Source organism: Condylura cristata, unplaced genomic scaffold (genome assembly GCF_000260355.1).
Source record: "Condylura cristata isolate star-nosed mole 26May11 unplaced genomic scaffold, ConCri1.0 scaffold00029, whole genome shotgun sequence".
NCBI lineage: Eukaryota > Metazoa > Chordata > Mammalia > Eulipotyphla > Talpidae > Condylura > Condylura cristata.
The window spans coordinates 23471569-23487329 of record NW_004567130.1 but is presented as its reverse complement, the minus strand read 5'-3'; the positions used below and the strand labels follow the sequence as shown (position 1 = coordinate 23487329).

At 45.4% G+C, this 15761-nt stretch overlaps 1 protein-coding gene across 2 annotated transcripts; it reads left to right on the top strand.

Annotated features, from left to right (window-relative positions):
* Positions 1–458: 458 nt before the first annotated feature.
* On the top strand, positions 459–12736 carry LOC101632445 (chromosome unknown open reading frame, human C1orf100). 2 transcript variants are annotated; one of them, XM_004690773.2, is made up of 4 exons: positions 459–520; positions 4284–4379; positions 6368–6540; positions 12619–12736. In XM_004690773.2, the coding sequence occupies exons 1-4, from the start codon at positions 465–467 to the stop codon at positions 12708–12710; spliced, it is 417 nt and encodes a 138-aa protein (XP_004690830.1). In that variant the 5' UTR covers positions 459–464; the 3' UTR covers positions 12711–12736. The 2 variants fall into 2 exon arrangements, with proteins under 2 accessions (XP_004690830.1, XP_012586376.1); XM_012730922.1 differs by lacking the exon at positions 6368–6540 and having other exon boundaries at positions 12619–12696.
* The last annotated feature ends 3025 nt before the right edge of the window (positions 12737–15761 follow it).

Below are 15761 nucleotides of genomic sequence, written 5' to 3'. Positions count from 1 at the left end.
CTGCTACACAAATTGGGGGAGGAGAGGGAAGACTCCATGCAGATCGGGGCCATGGGACAGAGTGAAGTCACTGTTGGTGTGGATTTGTGATGGTGACGTCTTTGAAAGTCATATGGGGGGAAATGAACAACTGTGAGACAGACAAGACTAGCCTGTTTGCTGAAGAAGTTCCATGTATTCCAAATACTTGAATGATTTAGCAGCTTCATAGCGCTCCGCTTCAACCCGCTGCACCCTCCGGGAGGGCCCAACACCTTTTATTTTTAAAGAAAAATTATCTATCTGCACAGAGGTTTTATACTTCCCATTTCTTGTTGCCCTTTATGAGTTTCTTTCCCTAATAGCCTAGCAGCAGCTAAGGAGACATTACTTCCCCGACAACTACCTTCTAATACCAGGGAAGCCATGAGAAATGTGCATAAACTTACACCGTGATCCCGATTTTTTTCAGACTCCCATCCATCATGACAGCTATTCGTCTAAGAGAGTTTCTTGAACGCCGCCCAGTGATCCCATCAAGGTAGTGTTGACCTAGACACAGACCAGACCCTGGGCAGTCAGAATGGCTCGCCTGGCACTCCATGATGGAGAGACGATGTCGTCCGAGAATTCTAGTGACGTTTCTTTGGGTTTAGGGGACGTTTGTAAACAAAATCCACCTCATGGCAGAATCGAAGCAAGTATGCAACACCAATTTTTTTTTAAGATTTATTTATTTATGCAAACAGAACTGGGGTACAGGCCAGAGGTGTAAGGGTGGGGTGAAAGGACACACCGGAGACAGAGTGGGGAGCAGAACAGGCAGGTGGACGAAGTCCACTGCTGAGGGGAGCAGCGGGGAGACAGGAGAGGTCTGCGCGCCCTGGGGGTCACCCCCACGCCTGCTGAAGCAGCCAGGTTCGGAGCGCAGGGGCACCCCTTCACTCCGCTTGGGGTAAGACACACCACACCTTTGTCTCTGCAGCGTGGGTGTTGGCCACAGAGACACAAACTAGGTAGGAGTCTCACTCTTCCTCAAATAGTTCTGTGGGCCAAGAATAACAAGCCCTAGACACATTTTATGGTGCTAAACTTGTGGCTGAGCGATATGAGCTCAGTGCCCGAGAGCCCTCGCCCGGCCCTCCTGCGGCCTCACACGTTCCACAGCGCTGAAGCTGGGGCAGGAAACCTCACCCAGGAAGCGACTTGCCCACAGCCCCGGTGAGCTCATGTATTTTCACAGCCTCGTGCTTATTTTAATATGTCTTTATTTTAGTTCAAGTAGTTAAACGGAAATCAACAAAGAATTAGAAACCAGAGACATCCTAGGGGGGGCCAAGAGGGGAACAGGATGAAAACGGGTGGGACGAGCACACGGGCCTGGGGATGGCGCAGGGGTGACTGGGTGGTGGGACGTCCACGGGCCACAGCCGACACGGAGACGCAAACATTGCACAAAAATGAAGAATGATGTAAAAAAAAAAAGCATTAAATACCCCCCTCCCCATGTACTTACTCTGAAGAACTATTTAGTTATTTTGAACAATATTTGTTCCCAGGAATTACTGCGGAAATGCACAACAGGCTGCTTTGTTCCTAGACACTTAGAGCTTTCTTCTCAGGGAAATTACAGCGCCCCCCCCCCCACGGCCACCCCAGCTCCCCTGTTCTGAATCCCAACAGGGTGGAAGCAAGGTGGAGCGATGAGGCTCCAGCACTCTGACATCCCCCACGAGCCCTGGCTGTCTCTGTGTTGCCGGGCTGTGTTCTTTCCACTCTGGGCCCATGGCACTGTGGCCTCATCTCCTGGGAGACGGGAAACAAACTTGTCCTGTCTGGGGCTGCCTGGAGCTCCATGGAAGCAAGTCAGAGCCTCTGGCCTGGTCTGAGTCAGCCCTGGGGGTTTGGGTGGAGCAGCCCAGCCAGCCTGGGGCCGCCCAAGTCGCAGGGGGCCGGCTCAGCCCTCTGGGGCGCCCCGACAGCCCACGCCCACCCCGGCCAGGCAGGCAGCCCGCACTCGATTGGGTGGCGCTGCGTGCCCACTCGCTTCCCGGGGAGCACCGTGCCACCTTGTGCTCTTCCGGCCTTTGCAACAACAGTGGGGCTGATCCTCCAGCGGGCTCCTCAGCTCTGCTTCCAGGATGCCCACCCCGGCCTCTCCGCCGCCCAGGGACCCCTGCTTCTCCCCGCTTCTCCGCAACAAGCCCCCTTGCCCGGTCTCCAGAGTGAGCTTGGGCCGTGACCCTCTGTTGCATAAAAGGCTGCAGCTGAATTTTGTGTATAAAGTTCAGACTTGTTGCAAGGACGGGCTTGAGCTGCGCCTGCCTCTGGCTCTGAGCTCCTCCCCCCCAGCCCTTCCTTTAATAGACCTGGCTCTTTCGGACCCTCTCAGGGGCCCATCCCCCTGACCCCCACCCCCCAGCTCTGGGGCCAGCTTCCCAGACAGCTCTCCTCAACCACCTGGCCAGGCGGGGGCTCCCCGGCCGCCTCTCCTGTCAGTCCTGTTCTGGCCTAGCCTTTCTGTAGCTTCCAGTCATTCTGTGTGTCCCTGTGTGTCTGGCCCCCTGGGACAGCAGTCACCACCTCTGCATCCTTCTGCTGACTGCCTGCAGCTCAGCTACTCTCCACGGAAACTGTATGAGCAAAGGAGGAAACTGAGGCCCCGAGTGGCTAAGTGACGGTCCCAGCCCCCTCGCAGGGAGGAGCCAGCGGAGGCGAGAGGCTTCGGGGGGGCGAGAGGCTTCGCCAGAGACACAGCGGGGAGCAGAACAGGCAGGCTGACGAAGCACACTGCTGAGGGGAGCAGCGGGCGGGTCAGGAGAGGTCTGCCGCGCCCTGTGGTCGCCTCCGGGGCAGGCGGGGATCGAACTCATGCTGAAGGGGCTTTAGCTTCTCAGTGCTGCGCTTTAACCCGCTGCGCCACCAGGGAGGACCCTCTTCCCTGGAATTCTTAGAATGCCTACCTAGTGCTCAGGGTCTGTGAGTGACCCCCAAAGACAGACCCCCGCCCCCCCGACCTATAAAGCCTTCTTCCCAACAGCCCCTCCTGGTGTCTCCTGTCCTGAGGAACAGCACAGCTCGTCAGCCGTTGCTTGAAGTGCTTATCCGCTCTTACTCAGTCCTCCCTCCTGAAACATTCCTCACACCCCAACCATGTGGCTCCGAGCATCATCGCGTCCCTTGTAAACGGCCAGAGTGGCCATCTAAATAGTCTTTCTGGTCCTCCCTGGGGGCCCAGGGATCAAGTCTCGACACCATCACCACAACAGGCCGAGTTCAATCCCCGGCCAGCGAGTGACCCCCAGGGCCCAGCAGACCTCTCCGGTCTCTCCGCTGCTCCCCTCAGCAGGGTACTTCATCCATCTGCCTGTTCTGCTCCCCGCTCTGTCTCTGGTGAAGCCTCTCATCTCCCCACCTCTGGCCCACACACCAGTTCTGCACAAAAATTTTCAAAAATAATAAAAATAAACCACCTTTCTACTATAGTCAAATTAAATTTGTTTACCTCATTGCCCCCAGGTGAAAAATCTTCCTCAGATAAAGACTGTATCACATCATTAGTCTTCTCTAAAGCCCTATAAAGGTTTTTCTAATGATCTGCACCAGTGATTCTCAAACTTTTGATGCAGCCCCCCCATCTTATTGTGAAAAAATAAACAAGGATATTAAATAAATAAAAATCAGAGCCTCACAGCCCATTCCTCTCCTCAGCCAGGGTAAGCGTCCCTCCCCATGTTTACAAGCATTTTCTGCTAACCTATCACAGGACTTCTTTAATGTTAGCCCTATATTTATTTATTTAATATTTAGCCCTATATTTTCAATTAAGTCATTTAAAAAGATAATAATGTGAACACCTACTTCATGATTTCCTGGATTTGGTATCTAGTTATCACTCTGCTATAAATTTTATTGTCTTGGCTTTTCTTTTATGCACAAAAAAATATTGTGAAAATTTGCAGCCATATCACGAGTGGAAATAATCGTATAAGAAACTTCCATTTACACTTCTACAGCGACCAACATTTGGGTTTTATACATCCTCTTAATTTTTCCCCTGATATTTTGAACCTGTTACCTGACATGCGAAACATTTCCTTAGATCCTGGAAAGCCAACCCTGAAAATCGGGCAAGAAAAGACATTTCCATAAGAAATTCCAAGACTTGCAGGAGCTCCGTGTCAAGAACTAAGGACAAGAACCAAATATGTTTTCATTATTTCACAGCTGGTATTCATCTAGAAAAAATGAAAAGTAATTACAGTCATTGCTTTATTCTTTCCCGCCTTACTTTTTCCTACTAGTGTATTCATTGCTCATCAAGGAAAAGACATCAAAGGCTATCTCCCTGGGCAGCTGGCACGGGTGCATTTTGATTACAGTGCCAAGAGACCTCCCAGGTAAGACACCTTCTTGAATGCCAATTTTCAAAAATTTCACTTAAGTTAGAATGGTGTGTAAGAATACACAGTTTTAAATAATAACAATGACAATAATACTTTGATGCATAGACAGCATTTGGAGGGATATACACCAAACTATTGATAATGTTTTTTTTTTTTTTTACGAGTGATAAAATTTTAGTATTGTGTATGTGGTTTTTTTAAGATTTATTTATTTATTGGTACAGGCCAGAGGTGCAGAGGCAGTGGGAGGATTCACCAGAGACAAAGTGGGGAGCAGAACAGGCTGACTGATGAAGTCCACTGCTGAGGGGAGCAGCGGGCGGGTCAGGAGAGGGCTGCTGTGCCCTGAGGGTCACCTTGGGGCAGGGATCAAACTCATGCTGAAGTGGCTTTAGCTTCTTAGTGCTGTGCTTTAACCCGCTGCGCCACCAGGGAGGGCCCCAGTATAGTTTATATTTTTTAATCTTTTTCTCTATTCTCCAGATTGTCTCCATTCAGCTTATATTACTTAGCAATAAATATAGAACGTTATGAAATCAAAGAAATGTAAGAAACATGAATTTAAAGTTTCAACTTGTTCAAACAACTCAACCTTTCTGAGGCTCAGTTTCCCTCTTGGTAAAATTATGAATTTGACCTAAATTAATGTCTGTCTTTCTGCCTGTGGTTTTAACAAAGGGAAAAAGCAAGTACTTGAACAGTATTTTCTCGTTTGTGGAGCCTGCAATCCACAGTATTTAAAACAACAACTTGAGTGCTTCTAAAATGTTTGAATTGGACAATTTCCATAACTTCTCAGTATCAGTTGCCTCTTCTGTTAGATAAAAGAATCAATGTTAAATTCCAGAACACGGCAAGAACCTCACATATTGATTGCTATTACTCTGTGTACTATTTTATAAATATTTTTACATATTTGATAAATGTCCCTTCTTCTATTAATAGCCTTTGATAGAGTTAACTTCTGAGTATCTACCTAGAAACTCAATACATGATCAGACTAGAAGGAACATTAGTTGTAGTTCTGATCCAATGACTTGACTAAGACATAGGCCAGAGAGAAGACAAGTCTTGCCTGAGATACAGTTGGTTGGTAAAGCAGTGTCTGGAATCTACCCACATTTTCTGATTCCTAGGTCAAGATTTTTTGGTTTCATCCAATTACGTACTTTGGTTAAGCTCTGGTAGGGCAGCTCTGTCCTCTGCCAGAGGGCAGACAAGAAAGGAAATGCCAGAAACCCACACAAGGCGGTTTGTGGCAATTTTAGTGTTCTGTGGACTCTGACAAACCCGTCAACTCCAATGCCTTATACAATGTGTCACTGGGAGCACTCAGTGGGAGCACCAGAGGGTGGCTTGGAAAAAGGGAGCTGGATTCTCCTGTTGACATCTCTGATGTCTTAAGTTGCTGACACAAACATTTAAAATATATTAGTACCTGTTTTTGGATAAGTTGTACAGCAAGTGTATATTTTCACAGCGTGTGGAGATATTCCATCATTTTGTTTTGGTATTCTCTATCTTACCCCCTAGAGCATACTCATCTAAATGGGGGTACAGCGAAGTTATAGCTGATTTCAGTTTCATCAAGCACTGAGATACACCATAGTGTTTGGTTGGGGCAAGAGAAAACAATGTTTTCTTGAGGAAACCGAGCATTGGGTGAATAAAAAACTGCAATGGGAAAGGGTATTGAGACATCGAGAGTGTGGGACGTAGCCAGGCATGAGGAGACGTAGTGGAAATTTTGATGCCGGTCACCTTCTGTGATTCATGATAAAAGGGTGTGAAAGGAAGATCCGGGAAATGGAAGCCCTAGGCCATCTATAGGCAACTTTTTGAAGGCTGGCTGTGAAGATATGGAGTCTTGTCAAAAAGTTCCTGGTAGCCTCACGGCTGCTTCTAGGGAGTAGATTCCAGCTAGTGAGAAAATTTCAGTGCTTCTTGTGGGTATTCGGCAGGTTATTTGTGTTTCCATTTAGACCTCTCATCGACCTGACAATTCCACCCAAGAGACAAATGCCGTATCAGCCGCAACTAGACCAGAGAACTCTCATTCAGTATATTTCTTTCCGAAGACATTCAAAGCCTTCAGAATCATGGTACAAAGAAACTTCTTATCAGAGAGACTATTCCCTGCCGTTTTACCAGATTGGTAAGTGAGAGGACTCTCTCCTCACTGCCTGGCCTCACACGGGCCAGTAGGCCTCACAGGCCTCTCCCACAGATCTGCCTCGGGGACAGTCTCCTGGGTCACCCCTGGGGCTGGGAGGTAAGGACAGCCTGAATGCTGCTTCCCTTCTCCCTTCCCAAGTTCCCTGAGTAAGAGCCGTTAAGGATGAAACGACATAAATGTCTTGGAAGCAGGATCAAATCTGACCTCGCCTCTCAGCCTCTTGTCACTTGATGAGTTCATTATTGTGTTTAAACACAATGTTGAGGGAACTTTTCTTCTCATTCCCCTACTTTATTTTTGATGACAATAATTTGATATAGTAGACGTGTTTGGAAAAATGATACGTGTCCGAAGTATAATGCTACACTGCAGCACGTGCACACAGCACCCACGGGGCTGAGGCTCCCCAGCGTGACTGGGGCATGCACAGGGACACCAACGTGACCATCACCTGCATTCCTGTATTCACTGTGCCTTGAATCATAGTGAGAAAAATGGAACGCTTCATTAATAGACTTTCAAAGTGAGTAACCCTCATGTTCCTGGGACTCACTGTGTGATAGGCACTGTCTTGCTCTCGTAAAGGCTCTGAGGTAAGTGTCATTATTTTCCCTGTGTTACGGTAAGAGAGATTATCACCTCACACCAAATCACCCTGTGACAGGTAGGAGTAGAATTCAGACCCAGGCCATTTCCAAGATTTGTGCTTGACTGTGAAGTTATACTGAATGTCACTTGTACTATTTATTGAATAGCCTTATTTTTATTTTTTAAAGATTTATTTATTTATGCATACAAGAGTTGGGTGCAGGCCAGAGGTGCAAGGGGTGAGAGGATTCACCAGAAACACGAGGGGTGAGCAGAACTAGCAGATCTACTGAAACACACTGCTGAGGGGAGCAGAGGGGAGACAGGAGATGTCTGCTGCGCCCTGTGGGTCACTCCCTGGCAGGGGATTGAATTCCTGCTGCAGTAGCTGTTGACATCTTCATAGAGCTGTGCTTTCACTCCTTAAGCCAGGGAAGGAGAATAGCCTTATTTTTATTTAAGAGGTAGGGTCTGCTATTCTTTCTGCACTCTCCAAAAGAAAGACCTATCCCCTGAGGCCCAGACCCCAAGAGGAGATAACAGTAATCAGGAAAGATAGTCACTGCACAGGAAAAGGTCTGAGGAGAGCTGAGCCAGGATTGGGGGGTGGTCCCAGAGGATGTCGGAAAGGAAGTCAGAAATCCCCCGGAGGAATGTGGAAATTTGGGTGAGAGGTTAAAAAGCAGAGCAATTCTGGGAGATCAGAGAAGGTCGGAGCAGGTCAGAACCTGAGAGGAGACGGAGCTGGGTGCAAAGAAGGAGGCTAGGAGCTGAGGTGAAGGTCAGTTAGGTAAAGAGGTGCTGGCCAAGTGTGGGTGGTAGGTATGGAGCCCCAGAGGGGTTTGGGAGGGCCGCATTAAAGGAAGCAGTGGCAGGAGGAGGACATAGTTTAGTCTGTCCTTGCAGAATTACTGGTTTTAGTAGACGCAATTCAAGTGGGGCTCTGTAGACGAGAGAAAATACAGGACTGGGATGTGGGCGAACAGATAAGGGACAACAGGGTCAGAGTCCCTACTCAGAGAGGTCTGAGGGCTGACTAGGAGGCAACTTATGTGGGTTGATCATGCTCCCCTCACTGCATCCCTGCTTGCGTGCTGATTAGCTGTCTATGGTGCAGTAACAACTTATTTCAAAATCTAATGGCCTAACACATCGCTGATGATTTTTACCTCATGGGTTCTGTGCGTTAGGAATGTGAGATCTGCTTAGTTCTGTCTCAGGCCATCTCTGGGGATTTCAGTTCGATGCCCATCGGGCGTCAGTGCTGAATCGCCTGAGGGTCTGACTGGGGCTGGAGAAGCCACCTCCCAAGTTCTCACTCAGAGCTGGCAGTGGTCACTCACATGATGGCTGGAACTGGGCCCCTCATGCCTGTCCAGGTGGGCCTCTCAATGGGGTTGCCATGTGCCAGATTGAGCAGGCCTGGATGCAGTTGGGATCTTCAGTGCTTTTTATGACCCAGCTCAAAAGTCCATACTATCACTTCTGATTATCCTGTTCATCACACAAGCCAGCCCTGAGGCAGCGTGGACACCAGGGGACACGAATCGTTGGTCCATTTGAAAGCTGGCAACCATGAGATGAGTTAGTCATTGACTGAATCCCACTGTGAGCTGGGCTGTCCGCAGAGGATACAGGCACAAGGGTAGACATGATACCTGCCTGCATGGAGCTGACATTGGTGGGGAGTTATCGGGAGTAAGACAGGAATTTTTTTTAAATGATAGATGGTCATAATGCTGTCAGAGAAATATGCAGGGAGTTGATCTGGCTCAGGGAGGCTCCTTTTAATAGTGTAGTCAGAGAAAATCTGGGTATAATTTTAGCTGAAACTTAGAAAAGAAGAATGAGTCATGTAAAGAGCATTTCAGGCAAAAGGAACAGTAAGTGCAAAATCTTGAGTGCTGAAAAGAGCTTGGCATATTTGAGGAACAGAAAGGAAGTGAGTTGTAGTTTGGTGGGTAGTCAGTGAGGGCGAGGGTGGTAAGGTGACTGATTCTATGTGAAGAGCAAAAGGAAGATTTGGAGAAAGATTTTGAACAGAGGTGTGACATCAGTTGTACTGTGAAAACATCACCCTGGCTGCTAGCAAGCCCTGGGAGGGGAGCGAGAGAGGAGGCATCAGACCAGCCAGGAGGCTACTGAGTAGCTTAGGCTGGAGATGATGTGGCTTGGACTGGCAGGGAAGAAGAAAAGAGAGGAATGGATTTCTATGATATTTTGCAGGAGGCATCAATTGGATCTGGATCTGTTTGGTACTGGTCCATTGTCAATCATTCATACTTAATGCGCCATACTTAATGCATCAAACTTAGCATCTCTCATTAATAAGTTAGAGTCCACTTACATGTCAGTCCGTGTGCTAGTGTTTGGAAACAGCACGTGAAGCAAAACTAGCCATGAGATTTCTATACTCAAGGAGCTGTGGAGGGGAAATAGCATAGAAGTAACAGTAAAATTTTATCTGCCATTGATCATGCTATGAAATAGAGTTTATGTGGTGCTGTAGAAGCACAGGTCAGAAGAGGAACTGAAAGGTAAGCAGACAGGGGAAGAAGAGCTTCGCAGAGAGCGAAGCCTGTGCAAGGCCATGTGGCAGGACTGTGCTATGTTGGAGGAACTAAGTAAGTGTCTGGAGCACAGATGTCCACAAAAATCATGGAGTAGGACATGACTGGAGAGACAGCATGGAGAGACCAAGGAGAGCCCTATTTTCAGGTGTTTTTGTCTCTAGACTGATCATTATGGGAAACCACTGAAAAGTTTTAAGGAGAGTGCAAGCGAACTGATTAAAATTGCACCTTAAAAATATTACTCCGACCCTCCCTGGCGGTGCAGCGGGTTACAGCACAGCACTGAGAATCTACAGCCACTTCCGCATGAGTTCGATTCCCGCCTGCCCTGGAGGTGACCACAGGGCGCGGCAGACCTCTCCTGACCCGCCCGCTGCTTCCCTCAGCAGTGTTTCCTTGATCTGCCTGTTCTGCTCCCCACTATCTTGGATGAATCCTCTCACCCTCTGAATCTCTGGCCTGTACCCCAGTTCTATATGAATAAATAAATAAATAAATCTAAAAAAAAAAAAATATTACTCCACGGAGGGAGAGTGAGAGGAAGGTGGGTAAAGGCCAAATTAGTCAGGAGTCCATTGCAGTGACTCACATGGCTACGGCACTAGAAGAGCTTTGAAACATCTCGATGCCCGTGCTATACCTAATGCCAACTAAATTAGAATTTCATGATTTGGGGAGAGGGGTTTGGCTCATCAGTGATTTTTCAATCTTCCCAAAGTAATTCCATTGTATAACCCAATTGGGAAACATTTGTTTTTGACAAATGATGACAGGTGGTAGCCGTAAAGGGAATTAGATGCATAATTAAAGTAATCCTTGAAAATCAGATAGATTTGAGAGATGCTCAGGTGCTAATTATTCTGTAAATAATCACACGGAAGTTCGGCCTGCTAGAAACCTAACAGAGAAATGTTACAAATTTAAGTGTTAATAGAGAAAAGAGAGGAATTGAGTCAAGTATTTGTTCGAGTCAAGAAACTGGTTCTTTGAAGAAGTCTTTGGGGAAAAGTTGTTTGCAAAATCAGATTAAACAATATTAAGTTGCTTATCAATGTGTAGGGCTGTTTATCATTCTTCATGATCAGAATTTAAGAGCATAGCATATCCATGCTATCAATTAGCAATGATCTGAATTTTATGTTCAATTCTTATTTCTTACTTGGGAGTTGTTGATGAAGACATTCATATAGGCCATGATAGAGGTGGTTATTGTAAAATGTTAGCTATCATTATCATCACCATCATCAATCAAGAATAAACATGTATTAAAATAAATACTTGTAAAAAACTATACAATATAATTCTGTCTTCTATAAGGAGAAAGCTCTAAAAATAACTGCTTAAAGCAATAATCATGTATAATGAAAATTGTCTTTGAAGACTTCTTAAATTGTTCAAAGAAGGTGGTGCTATTAAATGCTATTGAATCATTTAAGTATTTGGAATACATGGAACTTCTTCAGCAAACAGGCTAGTCTTGTCTGTCTCACAGTTGTTCATTTCCCCCCATATGACTTTCAAAGACATCACCATCACAAATGGTGACTTCACTCTGTCCCATGGCCCCGATCTGCATGGAGTCTTCCCTCTCCTCCCCCAATTTGTGTAGCAGAGTTCAGGCTACAGCATCTCTATTTATGGGCATCTCTAGTCATTAAGTAGACTAAGGATCATCACCCCGTTTCTTGTATTTTCTCAGAATCCTTACTACTGAATCCACCTGGGTAAAAATGTGCTTAGTCAGTTCTACTGTTTAGGATCACTAAGAGGTGTTGAATAAAGTTCCTTACATTGAAACTTTTAAACTATTTAATATATTTCCCTGGAATACAATTGTCATCTTCAAGATCAGAGTTGTCAGATCAAATCCTTACTGGTTACAGAAAGGATCATGCTTAGGTATTTTTTTAAAACATGAGTTTATTTTTACATCATTTTGTGTCTTTTTCCATCTCAGTTGTAATCCCCATGGATTCCCATCACCAAATCACCCGTGTGCCATCCACCATAGTCCAGTGCACTCTCCCCACCCCCATTTTTGATCCCGTTCCCCACTGCACCCCCATAAAATGTCTCTGGTATATAGCTGTTCATTATTATTATTATTTCCCCTGGCCCTTTCCCCTCCTTCTATGAGTGAAACCATCCGGTATTTTTCTTTTTTTCTGGCTTATTTCACGACATGTTTAGGTTTTTTAAATCATTTGGAAAAGAGATAGCTCTTCTGGTCCTACTCCTGGGTTAATGAAATATTATAAATTCTTAGTAACAAGAAATATTTCATTCTTTCAATGCTGTTGAAGTGCTGTGGAAAACATAAACAGAGCAGTGAAAAAATTTGTGACTTTGAGGTCTCATAATCCTAGGTCAAATGTGAGGTCCACTTCTTACAAATTCTGTAGTTTAGAAATTAGCTAATCTCTTGGGCATTGTGATAATATCAGTGGGCATCTGAGGGTTACCATGAATATATGCTACCATGGAAACCCTCCAGTCTCTTTTCCACTGAGTGTGGAAGCAATGATTGCTGCATTCAACCCAAGCCCTCCCTGATCCTGTGTTTACATAAAGCAGAAGTGTTAGTGACTCCACACAAGAAGTCACAGGACATGAGGGAACTTCAGATGATTTGAATTTAGAAATGATAACGACCACAATTTGATAGTCACCCACTTATAATGATGACTGAATGGGCTTAGGGGTCTAGAATTAGGATGTCAAAATGCAAATCTGATTTCATTTTATTTCCATTTTGGTACATTGGATGTCTCCATTGATTTATTCCTTTGTCTGAAACCCATAAATGATTTTATATTTTATATAATTGTTGAAATGACAATGTGTTAAAATTAAGGAGTTGTCTTAGAATAAATCATTCATTTCTTTTAAATTACAGATTGGAGCCAGAAATTAGCCACGGCTTCATCCAATCCTCGACCACTTAAATCACTGCCAGAGTTCTACTGCTGTGAAGAAAGGTGGCCTTAAAAGCTTAAAAAATAAAATAACCATGGTGTCCGAACAAAATATCTGGCATTCTTATGGACCCAAACAACTTCAGTTAAATATGTACCCGAAGACCTACAACTCCATAATATTTATAAATTACCGAATGCTTTTCAGACCAGGCCATTCCCTGGGCATGGAAGTCTCCGTTCCTTGAGGCGTGTTCAGCGATGGCTCTCACAGATGTCCTTGCAAGGCGGAGCTAAGCCACCAGCCTGCTCCTCCTTCACCCCCTTTGCCCAGTAACGGTGTTACATCCCTTCCACCTTTACGCCCTTTGCACTCTGCTGTAGCCTTTGCCTCTCTCTTGTCCTGAATGTGCAGATTACTTGTGGGTCTTCACACCTATTCTGGGCATTTCTTCCTTCCTGGGCATGCCTATGACTTTCTGTTCCCCAGGATCCACGGCACGTTCGAGTGACCTAATTTCTCAAAGAAGCTCTCCCTGTACTTCCCTCCTGGCTTTCGATTGTGTACTGTGTGCGTTGGCTGTAGCCCTTTCTCCCTGGTAGCTACAGCTCTTCATTTGCCTTGCCATGTTTTCAAGCAATGCCCATTTAACTTTTTTTTTTTTTAATGCATACAGAACCGGGGTACAGGCCAGAGGTGCAGGGGGTGAGAGGCTTCACCAGAGACAGAGTGGGGAGCAGAACAGGCAGTGACAAAGTACCCTGCTGAGGGGAGCAGCAGGCTGGTCAGAGAGGTCTGCTGCACCCTGTGGGTCACCCCGGGGCGGGGATCCAACGTGTGCTGAAGTGGCTTTAGCTGCTTAGTGCTGTGCTTTCCCCCGCTGCGCCATCAGGGAGGGCCCCCATTTACCTTCTATGCTAGCTAATTTTTCAAGTTGGGGAAAACCGGGGAGAGTGCCTTGTCAGTCCTTCATGTAGCTCCACACAGGTTTAGACAGAAACACACAGTAACTTGATGGGGTGTGCTCTGCTCTCTTCCCACTACTGGGGACAGAATCTGTACAGCTTAGTCACATCCCTGTTTGTGGGATGTACACTTCAAGATGGCCACTGAGCTGGGGAGGGAACAAGCAAGGGCAAATTAAAACACTGTAAAATTTTCGTACTGTTTTTAATTTACCTAGTTCCTGATTTAGTGTTGCTGCAAAAGGCATGAGTTTATCTTTTTTGATCACTGAGTAATATTCCATTGTGTATATGTACCACGTCTTTTTAACCCAGTTATCTACCTTTGGGCATTTGGGTTGTTTCCATGTCTTTCCAATTGAAAATTAAGCAGCAATAAACATGGGGGTGCAGGTGTCTTTTTGAATCAGTGTTTTTGTGTCTTTTGGGTAGATACCTGGGAGTGGGATTGCTGGGTCACATGGAAGCTCCATGTTTAGCAGTTTGAGGAACCTCCAAATAGTTTTCCATAGTGGTTGTACTAGTTCGCATTCCCACCAGCAGTGCGTGAGTTCTTTTCTCCACATCCTCGCCAACATTTGTTGTTGCTAGTTGTTTGAAGATGTGCCATTCTCACTGGGGTGAGGTGGTATCTCATTGTAGCTTTAATTTGCATCTCCCTTATTACAAGTGATGTTGAACATTTTTTCATAAGCTTGTTGGCCATCTGCATTTCCTCTTTGGAGAAGTGTCTTTTTGGCTCTTCTGCCCATTTTTCGATGGGGTGGTTTATTTTTGTTGAGCGTCATCAGCTCTTTGTGTATCTTTGTGATCAGTCCTTTGTTACTAGTATTGTGTGAGAAAATGTTCTCCCCATCAGTGGGTTGTCTGTCTGTTTTGTGTAATGTCTCTTTGGCTGTACAGAAAAATCTTAACTTGATGTAGTTCCAGCTGTTTAATCCTTTCCTTCACTGTCCTTGCTTTGGGTGTTATTGTTAGGGATTTTAGTGAGGACACACAAATTTCTTCATCCTTTCACCCATCACTGGGCTATAAACTGATTATTTTGCCCACATTTCTGTTAGTTGTCATGTTCTTCTTTGTGTGCGTGTGTTATCAGTTATCTTGAAATGGCTTTTAATAGTTTGGTTTTTCTCAGGTTAAAAAAAACAAACATGATTCTAGTACTGGATGGTGTCACTAATATGTGAAATGTAGAGAAATCAAACTAAGGATCAGGTAAACACAAACTTAAAATCTAGCCCTTGAATGTTGACTATAGAACTGAAGCATGCAGAGGAGGAAGAGGAGGGAGGGTGGGAGGGGTGGGAACAGAGGAAGGCCCAATGGGCTTGGTGGACACTCGCAGAAATTTGCATTAAGGTTTGTGTGTGTTGGCGGGATCAATTAAACACATGTAAATTTATAAAAATTATTTTCCCTGTTATGTAGAATTTTTAATTTGGCCAAAATGCTTAATTTAGGGTTTTATTGCATCTGAAAATAGGTCATGTGAAATTCTTTTCCTGCTTAATGCAATCTGTTCCCAAGAAAATAAAAATGCTGCTTTTAGCCTATAAGTTCCCATATATATTGCATCTATTTCTGGAACATCTAATCCATTTCCTTTATATATTTGTTCTTTCCCATGACAATACCACATACTTTAATAACAGTAGTTTTATATTATAAAACCTCCTCTCAACATACTTCTTTTCCAAATCTAAGAGTTCTTGCACATTGTTTCCAATATAGCATTGTCTAGTCAGACAATCCCCACATAAGTGACTGTAATGGCATCATATCCACACACGCTTGCAAGGACTGGCATTCCCGCTCAATTATGTAATTCATCTCTCTCTCTCTCTCTCACACACACACACACACGTGTGCACATGGACACACATGCATATACTCAGTACACCTGCGACCCACTTAAGTACCTTTCTTTTTTAATGTTTACTTTTTTTGTTTTTAAGATTTATTTATTTTTGAGTATAAGAGCTGTTGGTACAGGCCAGAAGTGTGGGGGTGAAAGGATTCTCCAAAGACAGAGCGGGGAGCAGAACAGGCAGCTCCACTGAAATCCACTGCTGAGGGGAGCAGCCGGGAGACAGAAGTCTGCTGCACCCTGTGGGTCTCTTCCTGATGGGGATGCACCTCATACCAGTGGCTGGCG